Source organism: Adiantum capillus-veneris, chromosome 6 (genome assembly GCF_014529385.1).
Source record: "Adiantum capillus-veneris isolate H3 chromosome 6, ASM1452938v2, whole genome shotgun sequence".
NCBI classification, from domain to species: Eukaryota; Viridiplantae; Streptophyta; class Polypodiopsida; order Polypodiales; family Pteridaceae; genus Adiantum; species Adiantum capillus-veneris.
In genome coordinates this window covers 14,209,600-14,232,554 of record NC_140936.1, presented here as the reverse complement: position 1 = coordinate 14,232,554, position 22,955 = coordinate 14,209,600, and the positions used below count along the sequence as shown (strand labels likewise).

Sequence of the window (22,955 nt, the reverse complement as noted above, 5' to 3'; positions counted from 1 at the left end):
AAATTGTGCAAAGAGGAAGCCACCTCTGCAAACTTTTGAATGAACCGCCGGTAGTAAGAACACAAGCCCAAGAAGCTTTGAACTTCATGAACATTCTTCAATTCAGGCCAATCACAAATAGTGTCACTTTTGGCCAAATCCATCTGTACCCTTCCTGTTGGGACAATGTGTCCCAAAAAAAAGAAGAACAAGTAACAAAAGAAGAAGTCCTACCAACTTATGGGGACCTCGTCCGATGGGGCCCCAAGTGACATAAAGGATTAAAATAAAGCAATACTCTCACACACAAAAGAGACTTGCGGTAGATTTTCGAAAATTGCGTTGGCATGATGACGTGGCAAGTTGTACGGATTTTCGTGTTTTGTGCTGGCATGATGACATGGCGGGCTGTACGGATTTCCATTGGCAGCTTTTTGGCATTGCTTTTGGACCAGAAGCTTTTGACTTTGAAGGCTTTTCATGTAAAACTGCTTTTGGGGCCTAGGGCCTTTAAATATGAGGCTAGGGCTCATTCTTTGGCATGCTTCTTGGAGAAGGTGCAGAGTCTGGAGTACCGGCTTGTACTGAGTTAATGCAATATAAAGAAATACCGAAAGGGGTGCAAGGTTTGGGGCCAATATTCTCTAGGGTGGAATTCCGCCACTCCGTGTCACATGTCGTCTCTCTCTTTCAGTTCAGTTTTTATTGAAGTGCTAAAAGTCTGTTCAATCTGTTCTTTTCTATTGGCACGCGGTGCCCGTCTTGTGACAACCGTTGCTTCAGGCGTATGAGGCAACGGAAGAGGCAGATGCATGGTGCTTATGAGGACAGATGCTAGAGAGTATGCATGTGACGGGCGAGTCACTTTTGAGTCTAGCTTGCTTTCAAACTACTTTGTGTCTTGGGATAGCACATTGTCTATGCGTTTTCTACTAGACGAGCATATAGTTTTTCACGTGACGCCACGTCGTGATCTGTTTTGCTCTTTTTCTAGTGGGAGACTTGGTTGTGTGCAGTTTGTTGATGGTTCAACATATGACATAGAGGGTGCTGGAGATGTATGTATGTCTTTACCCAGCAGCGCATTGCTTACACTACGAGATGTACATTATGTACCAGGACTCAGCTAGAGTCTCATTTCAGTGCGTCAGTTGCAGAGCAGTGGACATTGTGTATTGCTTGGAGAGCGGTCTTTTCAGATGCATAGGGGATCACTGGTGATAGCCAGAGGTGCTAGGAGTGGTCTGGTATACCCTTTGCATATTTCTGACACACGAGGCGGTGTAGTCTCTGTGTATTTGCAGCCATGTTTGGAGTGAGAGACGAGGCTTGTCTCTTTTGCGTATGTGCTGCATGGAAAGCAGGTTGTGCATTTGTCTTGTGGTGATGTTTACGCAGACAATGGTATCTCTAGGATGCACAGCTTGACCAATCATCATTTGAGATGACATCAATTGATCCAGAGACCAATGCATTGTTCTATGATGTGTTTGATACGTTTGAGGGCGACAGTGTCCTTCAGATAGCTGTGTGATTGCAGGGGTGCTGATTTTTCGGTTTGCAGTCATTCTCAGCAGATATGCCTTTGCCAGACGATGCTGACATGGTGATGTATAGTCAGGTGGTTCTTGACGAGGATGCATATGGCACTGAGGTTACTGATAGGGATAGGTTGGCAGACATAGTGCATGTTTCGTCGGGTTTCGGGTCTCTCATGTTTGACCTTTTGGTCTCGAGACCTAATCTTGCTTATGCGGTTGGTGCATTTGCAGTGGGAGTTGTCAGTTGTGCGATGACTGACACTGGCATTGTGCATTGTGGAGCCATGCAAGTTCTCACTCGATACTTGCATCAGGAGTGTCATCGTAGCCTAGCCCTAAAGGTACGCATGTTGCATCTACACTAGAGCGGTTACGGAGTGAGCTAGTGGGCATAGGTTGAGAGCCGTCTTCTCTCACCTCTTGTATATACTAGTTGTAGGCTAGTCTTCTCGGCACTCATCGGCACACAGCCTTTAATGGGATAATATTAGGTAAAGGCGGTGTGCCTCACCGTGCTTTGTCCGTGTCCGTCAGCCAGTGTCCGACCACCCACATTTATCTCCTTATTCTTTATACATACAAAGAATAAGGAGCTCTCACTCATTCTCACTTTGTGCTCATGCAATGAGATTTGGGAGCTCCATCCACATCCTGTGTACTCTTTGTCTCTCTCCCCTCTTCTCACTCTCCGCACACGCATCGCATTTGCGCACTCATACATTGTAGGCAATTATATGAGTAATCAAATACTGCAAAAATGCCATTTTATGGTTCACTCCCATATATGCCCTCTTTTTTTACTATTGAGGATGTATGCGGTGGGCTTGAAAAGTTGTCCACTTGCAAAACGGGAGATCTTTAAGGTATCAAGTTGAAGATGGTCAAATGGACGGGAGATTTTACCCATGAGTGGATGTGTCATATGTTCAACCTTGCACTTCAACATGGTATGCCTTATGATTAGAGTACTAATTGGGTTAAGCCTTTGCGTAAAGGAGGAGATGTAAAGAATGTAAACAACTACCGGACTATAATGATTGGGTCTCTTATGGCAAAGTTGTTTGGGTATATTCTTCCTGGACAGCTTCCAGTATTGCTAAAAGATCTTCGTATGACAAGCATGATATTGTTGAAAAGATCGCCATTTAGTGTATTTGACTGAATAATGATACTTAGAATGACGTCTAGAATGGCAATACTTGTATTTTAGAAATGGTTCTGATAAGAAATTAAGCTACTTCTGAAGGAAATCTTTATCAATATTTGTATACATTGCTTCTCCCTTTTGTACTATATTTTGAGGTGTTCTCCAAGACCTAGGTGACTCACAACACCTATCAACTCCTTAGGTTTGATGTCTTTTGGATTTATTAGTGTCATATTCATAATCGATGTCAGTATTAGAGATTTGATCTTTAACTACTGTAAGTCTCCTGGAAATCCTCCTCCCATGTTGCTCTCTGGAATTCGTCATGATGAACTCAAACTCTAGAACCCCAACTGAGAGAGTGATTCACTAGCAAGAGCAATTCAGCTCAAGCCACCATGATCGCCAAAATGGAATGAGCTGGTCTCTTCAAATAGCTATTCTAGGTTGGGTTAGAGTTAGTTCTCAGTTCAGAGAGATAATCTTCAGACAACACATCAAATAAAGACACTGATACTGAAACGAAGTAGTAACTGAAATGGAAATGACACATAGACTGACATTGGAACTAGAACTATAACTGGATTATATTCAGATTAGTACAACTGGAATCAAGTACAGTATGAGCCAAAGGATTGCTCTGAGGTTATAGACAAAAGAGTACAAGAGCATAGTACAATAGTGTGTCACTCCTCAAGATCTCTCAAGACATCCCCAAGTCATTCCCCGTCAAATGAAGTACTGGCCCGCTAGCCAGAATTCCAGCCTAGGGACTGTTCCCACCGTCTACACCCCCTTTTAAAATATGATTCCAGTATTGTACGTACCTCAAAATGTCATAGCTGGTGATATGGCAACCCTAAAAGTTGACCCAACTTATGGCCAAGTGACGAGGGGACCCCGGGGACAGAAATAAAGCAAAGTGGTTGTTGACGTGGCTAGCGTACGGATTTCTGCAAAATACGCTATTGTACGGATCTCTGCAAATCGCGCTGACTGTCGTACGGATTTGCCAGAAATTACGCTGACAGCTTTTGGTAATTTTGGAAGACCAATTGCTTTTGGAAACTTCTGCTTTTAATTTTAAAAGCTTTTGGGACTTTGCTTTTGGGGCATCCCTTGTAAGAATAAATAAGTCTACATGGACTCGCTCTTCAGAGCATCTGGACGCAGAGTCTGAGAGTGAGCACCCGCAGGCTCTCTTTGTACTTTGCACACAGATTAATATAAAAAGAAATATCGAAAGGGGCGCTAGTCTTTGGGGCCAATACCTCTTGGCAGGGAACTAGTCGGGCCATGTCGTCTTTTGTGAACTGTTTTAAGTGGATCTCTGTTGTGTCGCAGTAGAATCTTGACTTGGGGTATCCAAGCTTGTTACAGTGGTATGAGAGCACAAAAAGATTCTTCTTCTATGGAGGATCCGATCCTTTTTGCAGCGCGCACAGCTTTTGGGAAAGAATTTTCGTGTCCCGACCCCGAACTTATTAGCCACTCCCACCCTTAGTACACCGCGCATCGGACGTGCTCCCGTCTTCATCGCTCTGTCTTACAGGGCATAAAGCCATAAAGAATCCCAGATTACACATGGGTTCTCGTGAAGAATCTGACAGAGATGACATCTCTCAATGGGAAGGCAAAGAAAAGTTGAAAATCCGACGCGGGAACTGAAGAAAAGAATGAAGATTTGGGCTTTTTTTTTTTCAACGGACAAGTTTGAGTACAAACGTCAACTGCGGATTGGCATATGTGTGAACAGATTGATTAAGTACTCCAAGGACCCGAGATTGGCGAGACACCTGAAGAATTATCTGATTGATAAGATTTACTCGAGATGACATGTAGCCATTGCTTCTTCTCTCAGGTAGGGAGAAAAGCCGAAAGGAAAAACGAGTACAGAAAAGGAGAAGATGTACATAGAAAGACATGGACAAGAACTCTTGAAAAGAAGATTAACCAAAGGACCACCATAAGATAAATTTGAGAGTTACAGAACAACAGTCGAGTGCGGAAGAAAAGGAAAGATGAAAGCAGAACTGGTACCACATTGCGTGGGGCTCGACCCGAATCAGATGACCGAAAGTACAAAACTTTGCCGCTCTTAGGGCAAAGTGAAAGATAAAGAAACCCTCATTTTCTTTGATGGAGGAGCCAAGGCCAGCTTCTTTTCACTTGAATTCACAGCTCGACTTGGATTTACGCCTCACAGGTTGAGGCCACAGGCGGAGGCAGTTCTAACGGCACCCGGACTGGATGTTTCCATTACATCGATCATTGGAAAACTTCGTTTGCAATGTCAGGGTGTTTAGGGCACGAGGACTTCTACGTAATGCCCTTGGAAGGTTGTGACGTCCTCCTAGGAATCCCTTGGTACCACAAGAACAATATTGGGGTAAGAAAGCGACTTTTAACAAATGGAGGGCAAGAGAGATTGTACTTGATGAAATTCCGCTTCTTTACTTTGAGAACTGAATGATGATTGAAGGTCAATTATGTTTGAACTCGAAAAAGAATGTCAAGATTTTGTGCAAATAGGGCCTGACTGTTTCTCGGAAGGCGTACAAAGCGAGTTACCTCCTTTACGTCGTGAAGATCACATGATTGATTCGTGATAGTACACCAACGAACCGGCCACCTTACAACGTTAGCAGAGACCAAGATAAAGAAACAATGAACCAAAACAGATTTCCACATTACGAGGATCGATGATATACTTGACAGACTTCAGAATTCTACTTCTCGAATTGATATGAAGAAGTGATTATCATCAGATCTGTATTGCTCTTGGAGACGTCTGCAAGACAGCTTTCAGGATGACTTTTTGGATTTTCAGAGAATACCGATCATTTGTGGGTTTTCCAGACACCGAGGAAGCATAAATTGCTTATAAATGTGAAAAAGAGCTAGTTTTCCTTGCCTAAGATACATTAGCAAACAACTAGAGAGGTCAATCAGGGTTTTGTTCGGACAACCGAACTTTGAGGACAACAGGCTTGCCCTTCTGCATCACGGTGATGGTTCGGTTCCGGACCTAGAGAGTTGCATCATTCTTGTCATGCCAGGGCATGCCCAAGAGAACGTCGCAATTGCCCAACTTCATATGTGGAAATCGGCTTTTCCATGATAATCTTGTATAGTCACTGAAAGTGCACCAATGAGAGGTACCACTTTTTGAATTTGCCCCGTGGCTAGCTCAGCTTCAATTTCTCCACCCTCTGCATCATAATCAAAGTGCATCTACTTCAAGAATTCTGGATGGATGAAGTTCTCCATAGCTCCGGGGTCAAAGAAAATAAGGGCTTTCAAGCCGTTGACGTTTCCATAAGCTCTGCATAATTCATTAAAACTCTCGAGGTGTATACCATAAATATCGGGTACTAGTCAAATAGCAAGTCTAGCCTTCTTGGTCTGAGGTGGCCCCAAGGATCTGTCTGACGTGGGAGCAGAAGGTTGCATTGAGGACGTCGAGGCTCGCTCAGGACATGTATTGAACGTATGCCCTGTTTGGAAACATTCGAAGCATCGGCCTTCTTGTAACAAGGCGTCTCGTTGACGACATATCAGACGAGGCTTTTGAGATTGGTTTTCACCGGATTCCTGAGAATTTGTTCGGAGTACTGGTTAATGGCCGGAGGTTGTTCTGTGGTAAAGTCCAACTTTCCTTTCATTAGCTTGTAGCCGACCGCGGCATGGTCCATAAGCTCTTGCATGGTAGAGACTTGCTTGGAGAGACAATATTCCAGCAATGGTGATGGTAGTCCAATGGTGTAGCGTTCGCATTGGTTCTCCAAGGGAACGAACTTAAAGGAGGACACCGGAAGGTACACGTCGAGAAACCTCTAGTTATAGTCGTCTATGCTTTCGGTGGCACTAGATCAGGGTCAGATGGCTGCACCATATTCCTGAAGACTCCCCTAATCGGAACAAACGGCTGAGAAGGTTGCCGGTTGGAAGCTATCGTACTTTCCGTGCCGGAGGAGGAGGTACCACCTGGGGCATCGGAGGAGGTAACATGTAGCTCAAAAATTGTTGAAAACTTTGCAGCATCGGAAGATTCTGTTGAGGATGCCGCGAAAGAATGTCATGAAGCTCGTTGAGCAAAAATTGCAAATATTCTATTGAATCCATGAATTCCAAGTCTTGGGTTCTTTATGGCTTATGCCCTGTAAGACACAACGATGAGGACAGGAACGCACCCGATGCGCGATGAAGTAAGGGTGGGAGTGGCTAATAAGTCAGGGGTCGGAGGCCGAAGATACCTCAAATAAAATTCCAATAGCTCTGTTTGCTCCTTTGTAGGACCGGTATGCTTTCAGAAAAGCTCACGCCTGATGCTCTGATACCACTGTCACAAGACGGGCACCACGTGCCAATAGAAAAGAACAGACTGAACAGACTGAACAGACTTTTAGCACTTCAATAACAACTAAACTGAAAGAGAGAGACGACAAGCGACACGGAGTGGCGGAATTCCACCCCAGAGAGTATTGGCCCCAAACCTTGGCGCCCCTTTCGGTGTTTCTTTATATTGCATCAACTCAGTACAAGCCGATACTCCAAACTCTGCACCTTCTACAGGAAGCATGCAAGAGAATAAGCCCTAGCATCATATTTAAAGGCCCTAGACCCCAAAAGCAGTTTTACATAAAAAGCCTTCAAACTCCAAAGCTTCTGGTCCAAAAGCAATGCCAAAAAGCTGCCATTGTAAATCACGGATATCCGTACAGTCTGCCACGTCATCATGCTAGCGCAATTTTCGAAAACCTGTCGCAAGTCTCTTTTGTGGGTGTGTGTGAGTGTCCTGCTTTATTTTAATCCTTTATGTCACTTGGGGCCCCATCGGATGGAGTCCCCATAAGTTGGTAGAACTTCTTCTTCTGTTACTTGTTCTTCTTAGGGTCTAGACCCCTCGACTAGCATCTGCAAGTTGGCTCCCTTCTTCAGCGCTTTGACAAGTCAGCAGTTTGTGACAACGGCGCCTAATATGCCCATCGTGGCCGCAGTGCCAACATGTCAGTCGCGATCGTGAGCGAGAGGCTGCCTGAAGCGTCTTCATATCCATGCCAAAACTATGGCAAACGATGCTCGAGATCACAAGACTCTCCAACCAGAGAGCAAACCACTATCTCAAGCAAAGAAGGTCGGCAAACGGTCAAGCTCACTAGCCTTTGCAATAGGCATACATATCTGGTAAAATTTCAACAGAGTCTCTCATGAACTGGATCAAAAAACTCAACAGTAATCGCAATGGAGACAACATTAAATGCCCAAATGGCCAATCCGAGAATGTACTCGTTCAGAATCACCTCACAAAGTCATACACAGAGCCAAACCGCTCTAGCCAGAGTATCACTTAACGGCACCACAAATGACATACATATGTGAGTGGAAAATTGCTGCCAAAATGTGTCAATGAATGATTAATGTGCCAGAAAACCGTAGCATACACAAGTTTACGCAAATCCTCACTCCTGCGAGAGTGGGTACAAGAACACCAAACCATGTCCAAACTGACAAAAACTGTCAAAAGTGAAAGTAAACACTCGATCACTGTTAAAGAAGGAATATATCGCCCATTGTACAAGATGGTATAACACTGCAAACTTTTATGGCAAGAAGACGAGAAAACGAACAGAATTTCCTTTGCAAAATGAGTCAAAATTCAACGCAAACCACAAGCCAAAAAACTGCAGATAACTGCCAGAGTGGGAGTCAACTCGACCACTAAACCATAAGAAAGCAAACTGCGAATACGCATAAACCATGGCGAGAAATCTTGAGAAAAATCTGGCAAAGTTTCCTCTGGAAACTGAGCAAAAACTCAAAAATCTCACCAAATACGCATGCCAATAGACACTGTCTTAGTAGCAAAATCCACAAATAGTCTACATGCAATGCCAAAAGCCTGGCAAACTGGCTCATTTCTGACTGAGTAGCTCTATGGACGTAAAAACACTACAAACCTGTAAACCTGCTACCTACGAGCTATGGCTAGCTCAAATTGTATCCACATAATACATGCATAGCATGAAACTACACAAAAGCGTTCTAGAAAAGTCTCTGAAATATCCCACAGTCAAACAATGCGCATGAAACCGCATCCGAATGTGTAACAATCCGAAAGTCACATCCCAAAGTATGCAAGTTAACAAGGTCAATTCTCTCTCAAATAGCACCACAGTGTGCCATACATAGCCAAAGATGCAAACCGTATCACTCTCTACACTCTGTAGGAATCAAACTGCAAAACCTTAATATGTGGAGATTGTTGACAGGCTGCTGCAGAAAATTCAGCGCCCAAAATTTCAAAATTTTGATATGACCAACGCGTCAGAACATGTCAATACCTCAGGGAAGACTACTGGACCACATAAATCAGTGTCCGGGTGTGAGAGATATGCCAAAAACCTCTGTTTTCGGCCCAAAAATGCAACATAAACTTGTTGTTGTTGCATCTGCTGTAATTCAGAGCAAAATTTCAGAAAATGGACATCACCATCGCGTCCGAAATGTGCCAAAACCCCAACCTAAACTCCTAGATCATATCCATCCAACTCCGTGTGACGGAGATATGCAAAAAACACTCTTTTGAGAACCAAAAACAACAAAAACGAACTGCAACACTTCTCGTTTCTGCTCTTTTTCTGCAAAATTCAGCAATGGCTTGTTACACAAGCTCTACACAAGCTGAATATACAGCCTAAGCTGAGTTCTGACACCGTCGAGCCGTATCCACCTCCGCCGAGCTCAAGCCGCCATAGCCGAGCTCCGTCGCTTCCGTCTAGTTGGGAAGCCGTCGCACGCGCGTCGCCAAAGCTCTGATACCAATTGTGAGTGCGCGAATGTGGTGCGTGTGCACAGAGAGAGAGAGAGAGAGAGAGAGAGAGAGAGAGAGAGAGTACACAGGATATGAGTGGAGCTCCCAAATCTCATGTATGAGAACAATGTGAGAATGAGTGAGAGCTCCTTATTCTTTGTATGTATAAAGAATAAAGAGATAAATGCAGGCGGTCAGACACTGGCACACGGGCAAAGCACGGTGAGGCACACCGCCTTTACCTAAACACAATGTATCTACATATCCACAAGACTCAAGTTACCAAAATTCTCAACCCGCTTGCCTCTCAAATTTCTCCAGAATCTTCCACGTGCACGTACCTTTTCTTGGACTTGAGAAAGTTATTGCTTTACTTCCCATCTTCTTCTCTTCTTTTGAATCAATGCCTCGTATGTATGCAAATGACTTTGATAGTTGTCTTTGTCCATAGTTGCATCAAGCTTTATCAAGGACTTTCGAGCATCTTGACATTCTTTATCAAACCACCTTTTGCGTGATCTATCTTTGTTGATAACATGGAGATGCTTTATGGCAAAGCATTCTTCGACACAAGAACAAATAACTTTCTTAAAAGCTTCCCATTTAGTTTCCAATGGTACGTCATATTGAAGCCTTGTTAGATCAACCATTTCAATGTACATTGGTGTTCATTTTAAATCCATACATAGTGATAGCTTCTCTTCTCTTTGGCTGAGATTATCATGCTTACTTACTTCTCCACATGCAAGGTCAATACATAAGGTCCGATGGTCTGATTCCGGGGTCCATTGGCCAAACATAAAACTCTTTATGCAATACATGATGGCTTCCGAGAGTAGCATATAGTCAATCACACTATCCATGTCACAAAGTGATGACGTGGCTACCGACAGTAAAAACCCTAATTCCTGTCAAAAACCCTAAAATTCCTGCCAAAAACCCTAATTTTTGGAAATCGCGGAGGTGGAAAAAAAAATTTAATTATTTTTTAGCGACACAAAATCCCAGCTTTTGGCTTTTTGCTACGAAAAGAATTGGATGAGAGAGAGAGAGTTGAATTGCTTTATTTTTACTCTCATTGAGAGAGAGAGAATCTGCTTTTGCTCTTTTGGGCATCCCTTGTAACATTTAAATATGCCGTGAGGGCCTCACTTCTCAGGGCATCTGGACGCAAAGTCTGAGAGTGAAACCCTAACCGCTCTCTTGTACTTTGATGATTGATTAATACATAAAGACATATCGAAAGGGGCGTCAGTCTTTGGGGCCAATATCTCTAGGCACGAAACTCCGCCGAACCAATGCAAATCTATTGTGATCTTTGAATTGTTTTGAAGTGGTTATTTGGTGCTGTCGCGATTGATTCTTGACTTGGAGTGTCCAAGTCTGTTACAGTGGTATCAGAGCACGGCCGATTTCTCTTCTACGGGAAATCGGATCCACAATTTTTTTCCCGCGGCACCTATGGCTTCACGCAAGGATCAGTCGACTCCCTCCACATCTGGAGATGCGGACAGGGATCACAACGAAGATTCCGGCAGAGAGTATGGCCCGCCTCGGCCTACTCAAGCGGAGCAAAGAGAGATGAAGTGTCGTCAATTGATCGGTGATGCAACAAAGATGATGCTCAGTTTTGCAAAGGATCCAAAATTGGCAAAATATATGAGCAAGACTTCTTTTCAGGAAGTGCATGCGCAATGCGGACAAAAAACCACTACACCACCCTTGAAACCCGCTCTCAAGAAACCTTTTGATCACAAACAGTATTCAAAGAAGGAATTACAAGAGGTGGTTGATGCACGGATTGCTCAGCTTTTTGACGCGCAAAAAAGAGCCAAAAAGCACGGCAAAAAGCAGAAGAAAGACACTGACTTCCCGGGATATTTGGGTCGTCAGTCGACATTTCACAAGGCAAAGAAACAGAAGAAGCGTGTTCGATTTGAAGGAGTACCAAGTTCTTCTTCTTCTTCTTCTTCTTCTTCTAACAGTTCTTCTAGCTCTTCAGATTCGAGCGAAGAAGACAGAAAAGGTAAAAAGCGAAGCAAGAAACAAAGCTTCGAAAAGGGCAAGAAAAAGGCAAAGAAGGCTCAATCTCGCCCAGAGACTGACAGTTCTACAGAGGACTCGTATACAGTTCTACTGAGGACTCGTATACAGACAGCTCAGATTCGGATCACGGAAACTTTTATGCGAACAAGAAGAATTTTTACAAAGCCAACCAATATGACTTTCTCGAAGATAAAAGCAAGAAAGTCCGAGAGTTTAAGGAAGGTGGCCACTCGATCAAGTTTGATACTTTTTCAGGATACTCAGATGCTTCGAAGGCTTTGTCTTTTATATAGCAGTTTGACATCGCTTTCGCGGGAGGACGCTATTCAAAGCCCTCAAGATTCGGAGAGCTGCCTCTTACTTTAAGGAGAATGCTCGTACTTGGTGGTCCACACTTCTTTTAAACAAGACTGCGCCAATTAAACGGCTGAAATTTAAGAAGCTTTTTATTTCTTCTTGGTTGACGCAAGAATATGAACGAGATGTACGAGCTGCTTGGAACCATCTTCGGATGACCAAGAAAGATACAATCAATGCTTACTATGAAAGATTCTGGAGCTCTTTTCTACCCGCCTCTTCATTCAAGAAGATCTCGTTCAGAGGACACATTGAGCTGTTTACCTTGGGTCTACCTACAGAGATCCGAGATCACTGCTTGGAACAAAAGTCAGCTTCTATTCAGGAGTTGATGAGTCATGCGAAGCAGGGCTTTGCCATTCACTCTTGTAGTCTGACCTACCCCACAAATGAGGCCATGACACAACGAGCCGAACAGACTTCTGGGAATGAAAGTAGAAAGAAAAAGAGCAATCCAGAGAAAAAGGATGCACAACCCAAGCTTACTCCTGAGGAGAGAGCTCGTTTCATCAGAGAGGGGAAGTTCTTTGGATGCGGGGATTCTGATTCGGGGAACATGGACATATCTCCGCGAAGTGCCCTAAAAAGGCACAGAAAGAACAGAATGATAAAGACGACGACAGGCCTAAGAGATTGAGAGCAGTTGAGGAGCGTGGCAGGAAAGGCAGATAGAAAAGCAAAATGGGTACCACATGGCGTGGGACCTAAACCGAATCAAATGAATACAAACTTTGCTGCTTCTGGGGCAAAGTGAAAGATCAAGAAGCTCTTTTGAAGGAGCCAAGGCCAGCTTCTTTTGACTTGGAATTGGCGGCTGGATTTGGAATTACGTCCGACAGATTGACGCCACAGGCGGAGGTAGTTCGAATGGCACCCGGATGGGATGTTGCCATTACACCGAGCATTGGCAAACTTCGTTTGCAATGACAGGGGTGTTCAGGGCACGCGAGTGACGTTCTACTCAGGATCCCTTGGTACCACAAGAACTACGCCGTGGTTGACTACCGGGCCGAGAAAGTGACTTTGACAAATGAAGGGCTCAGAGATTGTACTTGATGAACTTTAGTTTCTTTACTCATTCTTTTGGGAGAGAACCAAACGATGGATAAAGATTGAATATGTTTTGACCTGATCAAAAGAACGCCAAGATTTTTCTCCACACTCATGCCAATTGCTTTTCAGAGGGCCTAAAGATCAAACCATTGACCTGATACCTGGAAGCACACCACCGAACCGGCCACCTTACCGTGTGAGCCGAGTACAGAATGAAAAGATTATGAACCCAGTGAAAGACTTCTTGGAAAAGGGTCTTGTTCAACATAGTACTTCACCGTATTGCTCTCCACTGTTGTTAGATTTGAAGAAAGACGGATCTTGGAGAATGTGCATCGATTATAGAGCTCTCAATAAAATCACCATCAAGAACAGATTTCCAATTTCTAGGATCGATGATATAAACAGTGGATATTATCAGATCCGAATCGCGACGGGAGACGTCTACAAGACAACCTTCCGGACTACTTTTTGGATTATTTGAGTTTTTGGTGATGCCTTTTGGCTTAACCAATGCTCCTGCGACATTTAACCGGATGATGGACGGGATTTTTCGAGAGTGCATGCTATTTGTTGGCACTTTCTTTGATGATATCATTGTTTCTCTAAGAATGAGGCAGAACACAGAGATCATCTGCTTCAGAGACTTTTTGGGACACTTTGTCTCAGCAGCAGGAGTGCAAGTGGATTCGGCCAAGGTAGAGACTATACGTGATTGGCCCGATTTGAAGAATGTGTTCGTACTACAGGCGGTTCATACGAAAGTTTGCAGAGGTTGCTTCCCCTTTCCATATTCTTGATATAGAAAGGAGTCCCTTTCTTGTGGGAATCCGCAGAGGTGACTGCCTTTCAGACATTGAAAGAGAAATTGACTACAGGACCAGATTTGACTTTGCCGGACTTGCAGAAGTCATTTGTGATGCTAGTGGCCGTAGTCTGGGTGCGGTCTTAATGCAAGAAGGCCATGTCATTGCTTACGAGAGCCGATTGTTCTCTAGGCCGGAAATGACAGCACAGAATTATGAGAAAGATACAGATTTTGCAAATTTATTTTCACACGGATACGGGATGGGGAGACAGTAGCCGGATACTCCCTTCGGGAAGGCTACTTGATGCGTTACACAGCCGTTGAGGAAAAAGGTTATGATTGAATGCCACTGTCCACCTTTTACGGGTCACTGCGGCATTGCTACCACCATGAAGGGGTAGAGAGATACTTCTTTTGGCCGAGACTCAAAAAGGATGTGGAAGAGTTTGTGCGCAGTTGCTTAGTATGCCAGAAGGTCAAGTTTGACAGGCATAAGGCAAAGGGATTGTTACAACCTTTGCCCATACCCACCCGCCCCTGGGAAAGTACTGCAATGGATTTCATTTTTGATCTCCTGAGAACACAGAATGATCACGATGATTTTCTGATTACATGGCACGTCTGAGACAATTGTCTCTGACAAAGACCCCAGATTTATGAGTTTGTTTTGGAAGGCAATTTGGGAGAACATTGGCACACGGTTGCAGTTCTCGTCATCGTTCCACTTGCAGACTGAAGGGCAATCTGAGATTGCCAATTCAGTGGTTTTAGATTTATTGAAGTCTCGTATCTCGGATCAGAAGACTCAATGGGAAAAGAACTTACCTTTGGTGGAATTTGCCTACAATAACACGATACACTCTTCGACGGGGAAGACGCCATTTGAGATTGTTGAAAGTACTGCGAAGGTTCCATCCTTCCTGAACACGAAAGATTAGATATTTGAAGCGGATGAGTATTCGCGAGATTTGGATACGGCTTTTGCCAAGATTCGCGAGACTTTGCAGGAGTCTCAAGAACGACAAAAAAAGGCAGCGGATCGCCATCGTCGCGACTTGAAATTCAAGGAGGATGATTAAGTGCTCTTATGTTTTGAGAAGGCACGCCTAAGAAAGAAAAAGGAAAGGAGAGGCTTTTTCCAAAGCTTAGTATGCGATACTACGGACCTTTCCAGATTACTGAAAAGATAAATGATGTCTCCTTCCAATTGAAACTGCCAGATACTTGGAGGATTCACAATGCATTGTATGTGAGTCTCTTGAAACTTGTTAAGGGTGATGTGCCTGATGATGGGGAGCCTAATGAGCAACCCGCAATGGAAGAAAACGAGGAGACCCTTGTTCCTGAACAGATTTTGGCACATACAGATATGAAGAAAGGTAAAGTCCGAAGGCGGTTCTTCGTTAAGTTCAAGACCTTTCCTGCATTTGATGCGAAGTGGATGGAGGCGGAGAACCTAGCAGATACTCCTCGGATTGTGAAACTTTACCTCGATGCTTTGGTTTAGCATAGTCTACTCCAAACGGAACCCGGAAATTCAGCTTGGCCGAAGATATGGTGCAGTGGGATGCACAAGAGGGAAGTTACTCCGCTCCTTTGTCAACAGATGCCTTGATTTTGATACTAAAGTCACTGATGTCTCTTTGAGCTTCACGGATACTGAGAGCTGACAGTATTCTGCTGGATGACTTTATGAAATGGAATTCCTGATAAAGAAATTGATTTGTTCTTGACTTCTTTTGAGTGCAGGAACTGATAGCCGAAATGACTGCAACATTTTGGTCTGATTGATCTCGAATAGACATGGTTACAATAGGGGTTAGTCAATCGGACATCGATGAGGTCCCGATTGGATCTAGATGTGATTGCTAGCTACATTGCCGATAAATCATGGTCTAAGATCCGAATGAATGTTGAATATCATGTGATGTCCTATGATGTCTAGTGATGTCCTGTGATGTGTGATGTGATTGTCAATTTGGTACATGTACTAGATGTGTGTCCCTAGTATGTAGGTACTAACAGTCAGTGTCTGCTAAGACGGTTTATGGCTTTTGTCGGTTTGCAGGCGTAATCGCGGTCAATTACAATGCTTTCAAGAGGGGGGTATGTCACAAAGTGATGACGTGGCTACCGATAGCAGAAACCCTAATTTCTGCCAAAAACACTAAAATTCCTGCAAACTCGAATTTTTACCAAAAACCTAATTTTCGAAAAACGCGGAGGTGGAAAAAAAAATTTAATTATGTTTTAGCGACACAAAATCCCAGCTTTTGGCTTTTTGCTACGAAAAGAATTGGATGAGAGAGAGAGAGTTGAATTGGTTTATTTTTACTCTCATTGAGAGAGAGAGAGAGAGAGAGAGAGAGAGAGAGAGAGAGAGAGAATCTGCTTTTGCTTTCAAGCTTTTGGGGCTCTGCTTTTGGGCATCCCTTGTAACATTTAAATATTCCGTGAGGGCCTCACTTCTCAGGGCATCTAGACGCAGAGTCTTAGAGTGAAACCCTAACCGCTCTCTCGTACTTTGATGATTGACTAATACATAAAGAAATACCGAAAGGGGCGCCAATCTTTGGGGCCAATATCTCTAGGCACAGAACTCCGCTGGGCCAGTGCAAATCTATTATGATCTGTGAATTGTTTTGAAGTGGTTATTTGGTGCTGTCGCGATTGATTCTTGACTTGGAGTGTCCAAGTCTGTTACAATCCCCATTATGTTTTCTACATGTAAATCCATTAGTTCCACTCCACAAAGATACACCATTAGCAATGAGCATACTCGTGCTATTACACATAGGTAAAAATAACTTTCCATAGTGATCCGACTCTTTCTCATCCATTGAAGTATGATCATACAAGTGAACCTACTCGAACTCCCTTGAAATGTATGGCATATCAAATTATTGAGTATCATGTTGCAATGTGCGAGCAGTCATATCCCCAGATACAATAACATCACCTTCGTCTTTGAAATAAGCAATGACCTCTTCTAAATCAAAAAAGGTTGATCTCTATCCATGCAAGCATAAAAGGGGGAATCATGATGAGGAATGTAGCAACCAGCTACAAAAATGGGTTCTCTTTTTTATGTCATTATTTTCAGCCATACATAACGTTTGTACTTGTCATTTGTCACAATTGATACAAAATCTTCCAATCCTTTCTTAACCATACATGCTACCCCTTCTTGCCCTCTTCGTTGCTTGAGATTCTTTGACCACATCAATGAATGTATATTGTAATCCTCCAAGCCCTTAATCCTTTGTGTATCATGCTCCCAAGTTTCAACAAGAAGTACAACATCGGCTTTGCTTATTAGTTCATCAATGCAAACCCCTGTATTCCAAGGATACTTATTGCAATTCCAAAAGAATATTTTCAATTTTAATATTTTTAATTTTAACTCGGTCTCATAAGTCGCGCATCCTTATTTGCTCGAAGAACTTGCCTCCTCCTTGGACACATTTTCTTCGTGAGAGATCTCCTTGTTTTTCTTATTCTTTTCCTCGTATGCCTTGCGACGCATATTTTGTTGCTTAATAGTGCGATCTTCACATACAAAACATTTTGTATCTCTCAAATAAATTCAACTATTATCAAGGATAATCTTTTCGTTTGGTCTCATCCGGCATGGTGCATACAATTGGCAGTCCTCCCGAGCAAGGAGCCCCTTGCTTACCCACTCTATGTGCTCCATAGACCATAACTCCGGACATGCCACAGTGAGATTTGAAGGAATCTTCGATAACAATGGCAAAAGAAGGAGATGTCTCTAACTTCTCTTCGAAAATTCCACAAATAACAATGTTCTTGGAATGTTGCTCCCGTTCCTTTGATTTCTCCATATCTACATTCTCAACATTCTTTGTTTGAGACATAGCTTGCATAAGTGACGAATTAGGAACCACATTGTTACCACATACATCAGCCCAAGACTTGTTTGTGCATACATTTTTCATGTCGTATACATCCCGGCTCATGGTGTCGAATTTCTCCTCTTTCAATACATGGTCATGCTCTACTTTGTTGATGCGCTTCTTTAAAGCATGAGAGAGAGAGAGAGAGAGAGAGAGAGAGTCTCTTGAACCAATCAACCTTGGCAATGAATAATTGAATGTGTAATACAATGGAGGCAAGGGGTTACACAAATACCAACCTCAAAAAATTGCCTTTCCCAGACTTTGACAAATAAGTAAAATAAATACCTAAAAGCCAAAATAAATAACGGGATCACATTGGGCACTTCACTTCAGATGCCAAAACTCTAACAGAAACCTTTATAGCACTAGCCCGAAGGTTATACTATCATGTGAACGCTCACCAAAGATTACCTCAATCTGAGAAAGTCAGCCAAGATAATCTAAGAAAGTGAGCCAAAAGGATGTTGGCGACACTGTCCTAGATGCGGAAGCCCGCTCATAACAAATGCTGGAAATACGGTTACAAGAATGCACACAAAGATGTAGAAGATGACGGAGAAGCTCGAGCACACAAAACACAAGGAGTGTTATCACCAAGTGCGCTTATACAAAGATTGTCACAATTTTGATTCGGGCTCGCTTTGACCTCTATTTTCCCTACTGATAGTATTGTGCGAGCACTTTCGTCCTTTTTGTGCAAGTTCTTTGACATTGCAAATTTCTGCTAAACAGGCACTTTGCAGTCTTCTAAGGGTTGTGCTATATAGCACAAGTTGATTTTGTGCAGTTTTCATCTACACACAAGCAAGTTTTGCATCAAGTGTAGTCACTAGCTATAGCTAACAACAACACGTTGTCTCCTAAGGACAAAGTGAATGGGGACAACTATCCGCTTTGGATATACATGATGCAATATCTCGTTGTTGCTAAGGAAATTTACAACATTATGTGGAGATATGATACCAAGTTATGTGGATGATGATGTAGGTTCTAGCACTCCACTGTAAGAGTTGTATTGCCTATTATTGAGCAAGCATGTTGAGATGCTAAAGATGTCCAGGCTCATGCCTTGATTGCGCTTTTAGTTCAGCATTCCATCACTCCACACAAATTCGCTCAACATGTAAGCAAAACATGTATGGATAGACTAGCTTCTTTGTATGTAGATCTTAATTTGGTAATATTGCTTATCTATGTAAAGAGTTAAGAGTCAAAGATTATGTATAAGGAGGATGATATGGATATATTTATTGCTGCGATTAAAGATCTCAATGAGTAAATAATTGCTCTGGTTAGATCATTCCTGATAGTTTACTGGTAGCAATTAGATCATTCTTAACAATTCTCTAGTGCAGATAGTTCTAGATGCTTTGCCAAATACTTGTCTCCACCTTCGAACTTGTGACAGTGATTCGTGAATAAACCTAATGAAGTGACTTTTGATGGTCTTATCTCTATACTATTGCAAGAAGCCCAATATAGAAAAACAAGACTAAGTAAAATATGTTGTTGAACAAGCATTTGTGGTTGCACAACAAAAGAAGAATACCGTAGGTGACGTCCACAATGCTTCTTCAAGTAGCACGCTTGCCCCCACAGATGCTACTTCTTCAAACAATAATAGGACTATGAAGTTTTGTGAAAAAGATGAAATGTAATTACTGTAAGACAGACAATCATCTCATCAAGTGATATCCTAATCTTAAGGCTAAAGAGGCTCATAAGAAAGAGACAAATGTAGCCATTACAGTTGCTTCTTCAAATGTAGATTCCACAAATGGTATACAGGATGCAGAATGGGCTTCTTCAAATGTAGATTCCACAAATGGTATACAGGATGCAAAATGGGCTTTCAATGCGCAACGTCAATATGACCAATTTGTTCATGATGTAACGTCTTGCAACTAAGCACATTATGTCTCGTTGTGATTTGCTCACTCTTCTTGAAACTATTACTAACAGGAATATTGTCACTTATGCCAACAATGCCTCTTCTCCAGTTAAGAAAGTTGGAACGATTGAAAAGATCGTCTCTACTAATGCAGGTGGCAATTCTTTCACAATTGCTCATGCCTTGTATATACCTAGGATCAAGAGGAATCTCTTGTCTACTTTGCACTTGCAAAACTTGATCTTGTAGTCAGTTTGTGAATAACATATGTATTGCGCATAATCTCAATTTCAAAAATGATACTACTATGGCATCTTGGCACTTTGTTTCATGGGCCATATAAGCTCAATGCTTAGAAAAAATGTGTGAAAGATTCAACATGTGCACATTCTAATTTAAAGGGTGTTTCAGACGCAAAGCTTATTTTGGTCATCTGTATTTTGCACAAAAATGCAGAAATCTAATATAGTTGCTTCGTTGCCCCCTATTGAGGTGCAATGAAACATGTATGTGAAGGTTGTCTTCTGGGCAAAATGCACAGTGCAAAGTTCTCTAAGGATAGTTTTGTGGAGGCTACTCACAAATTGCACCTTGCCCATGTTGACATTTGTGGTGTGATGCATACTCCATATTTTGGGAATCATTTTGTACTTTGTGCCTTCTATTGATGATTGCTCCAAGAATGCATAGGTGTATCCGCTTCACACCAAGTCCAAAGTGTTTATGTTCTTTCAAAAAAAAAAATCCTTGTCGTTGAAAATACACCGGGATGTATTGTGGGCACTCTATGTTCTAATTGAGGGAAGATTATATGTCTAAAGAGTTCAATTCGTTTCCGGCGAGTCATGCAATAAAACATCAATGTACTGTGCCATACACTGCTCAACAAAACGGCAATGACACTCGGTTGCAGAGGAAATGTGGATCACTTATAGAGATGGCATGGTGTATGGACAAGAGCCGAGCTTTGCCACATGCATTTTAGCTTCACCCATATTTCAAGTTCAATTTGTTAAGTATCTTGAGTGTTAAAAGTGATACAAGAACTTCAAATTTAGGAGGTTCATGTTCACATTTATACTATCTGGCCACTCGTCCAAGGAGGTTTAAAAAATCATATATTAAAATGAAATATAAGTATGAGGCACCCTAGTCACAAAATATAAGAGTGGGTCACTTTGCCTCGTTAGCAAATTGGGTCGATTACGCTATACCTCCACACAAATGATTTATGGGTAAACAAGTGCCTAAATCCTCCAAGAGTACATTGCTTGCGATAATATCTTCTTAACCTCAACAAATCAATCCTCTAAATTGTTTGTACTCAAATCTCATGGTAATCCAACCAACATTTGCAAAATTCGATTTACTTTGTCATTTACTCATACAAGAGCCCTTTAAGGTGAGGCATTGGGTAATTACTCTTGCTTTTGCCACTTTTGATTTATAATCAAATAACTTCTTGAATGTGTAGAGTTTATTGTCCCCTAGAAAAAATATTTCCTCCCATCATAAACCATTCAAGAGTGAACAAGTGTCCTTCATTCACTACTGATTAGCAAACATGAGACAATATATAGTACAACCTTGGTAAACATTGAACAAAAAAGTATAGAAATCGAACTTATACCTGCATGAGATTTCTCTGATCGGCAACCAATCTTTTTGTAGAAAGTTCTTTCAGTACTTGATTTAACACCAAGTATACCCTTTGGGTAAGGAGAATGTCAAGCGATTGAAGTTTTTGCACCAACATTGCAAACAAGTCTGGCCTAAACATCATTTCAAGTGCAAACCAGAAGACATAAGTTAGTTTCCTTGCCAGTAGTAAGTAATCAGGTATTTAGCAAAACTCTCAGCAATAATTGTTGATGATCACAACCTGGCTTACTTCAAAACACACAGTAAATTGGACAACAAGAAGACCCTAGAGAAGAGATCTATGTAAAATGATAGAAAGTCACTTAATTCAATGATCCTTGGACGGCTGAGCCTCCCGCTGAAGGAGTGGTTTGATATTCAAGCACAAATGCCTCAAGTAACTGACTCTAAAATGTGTTCAAGCAAGCATGGCTTTAAATTGTTGCTCTTTCTTTTTAGAAATGTTGTAATCAAGATATGTAGCAAACCTACGAGAATATCTTACCACTCTTTAGGGTAGTCAAAACGCGCAATTTTGCATATGACCAAGGCCAATTGCACCGCAATCTGGGGATGAAAACTCTAATCAGTATCTCCCCACAACATGTGGTCACTGAGTAGGAATCAAATTGGGTTTTAACAATTGGAACAGACCTGACTGTTCTCTTCCCTTATCAAATCCAAAAGCTTGTTCCGTACATACGACTTCTCTTCATCAGTTACACTTCTCACAAACAACACAAAAGAGTTAGCGTAGACATAGGCTGCTCCCAACTTTCAAAAAACAAGAAAGCACCCTATTCCTAGGCAAAACAAAACAAGCCCTTTTGCAAAGGGAGGAAGCATAAAATCACTGTGCAAAGCATCAAGCAAAGGACACTCCACTCTTTCACTATTGAGAAGCTTGAAATGTGTCAAGATCAAAAGACTTACGGTGAGTCTCGTCTCACACGCCAGCAGCGATTGATGCTGTTCTTAAGGTACACTGATGCCAGCCATCTAGCACTGCTATTTACATTTATATCCTTAGAAGCCATGATCTCCTGTGATAAACTCCAAGAAAATGGGAGAAAGTTGGGAGGGATGCTAGCTGAGGAAAAGTCTCAATGCTCATACAGACAAGACAAAAGCCTTCTTGATCACACGATCAAGAAAGAAAGGACTTACCAATAGAAGGGAGCAAAAACCGGGATTATTCTCGCCAGCAGTCAAGGCTGACTCTGCTGGCTTGCGTAGGGACTCGTCTTGACTCAACGCTTTCTCGAGCAGACCATAAACTGCCAGAAGATCTGCTGAGGAGAATGCCATTTCTGAGCTTCTGAACAAGCTTCTTCACCAAATACGTATCGAAGTAATACGAACGCCCCCACTACGTGCCTATATACCCCATGAATGGTAGTGCATTCCCCTCTCTCCTTTTCTGAGGCTTAAGCCCCTTCATATTCGAAGGAATATAATGGAGCCGTGAGAGAAAACATCAGAAAACAAAAAAAAAATTGTTTTCCTTTTGCTAAATTGTATGCCCCCAAACACCCCACACCAGAAATAAACCGAAAATTTTAAGGGAGTACAAACCATATGGGGCTACTATAAAAGAGCTGATAGCTAATTGCACTCTTGCTCTGCTAGCAAGGCCACTTAAAAAGCCATCCATATATTAATAGTGTAGCAAGGTAGGAGAGTCCATAGCAACTGCGACCACGTTGTGGAGACCTAAGGCCTCAAACACCTTGAGGTGTGTCGAATCAAATTTTCTCC

General features: G+C 42.3%; 1 protein-coding gene across 1 annotated transcript in view; it reads right to left on the bottom strand.

The window, feature by feature from the left end:
- Nucleotides 1-22,640, bottom strand: part of LOC147455173 (ARM repeat superfamily protein) — a 98,040-nt gene extending 75,400 nt beyond the window's left edge. Inside the window, exons 1-5 of the mRNA XM_086514008.1 lie at nucleotides 22,365-22,640; nucleotides 22,131-22,240; nucleotides 21,852-21,921; nucleotides 21,703-21,764; nucleotides 21,187-21,328 (exon numbers count right to left, since the gene is read on the bottom strand). Coding sequence (XP_086370134.1) covers nucleotides 21,187-21,328; nucleotides 21,703-21,764; nucleotides 21,852-21,921; nucleotides 22,131-22,240; nucleotides 22,365-22,505 — 525 coding nt within the window. The 5' untranslated portion in view covers nucleotides 22,506-22,640. The remainder of the gene's footprint in view (nucleotides 1-21,186; nucleotides 21,329-21,702; nucleotides 21,765-21,851; nucleotides 21,922-22,130; nucleotides 22,241-22,364) is intronic.
- Nucleotides 22,641-22,955: the final 315 nt, after the last annotated feature.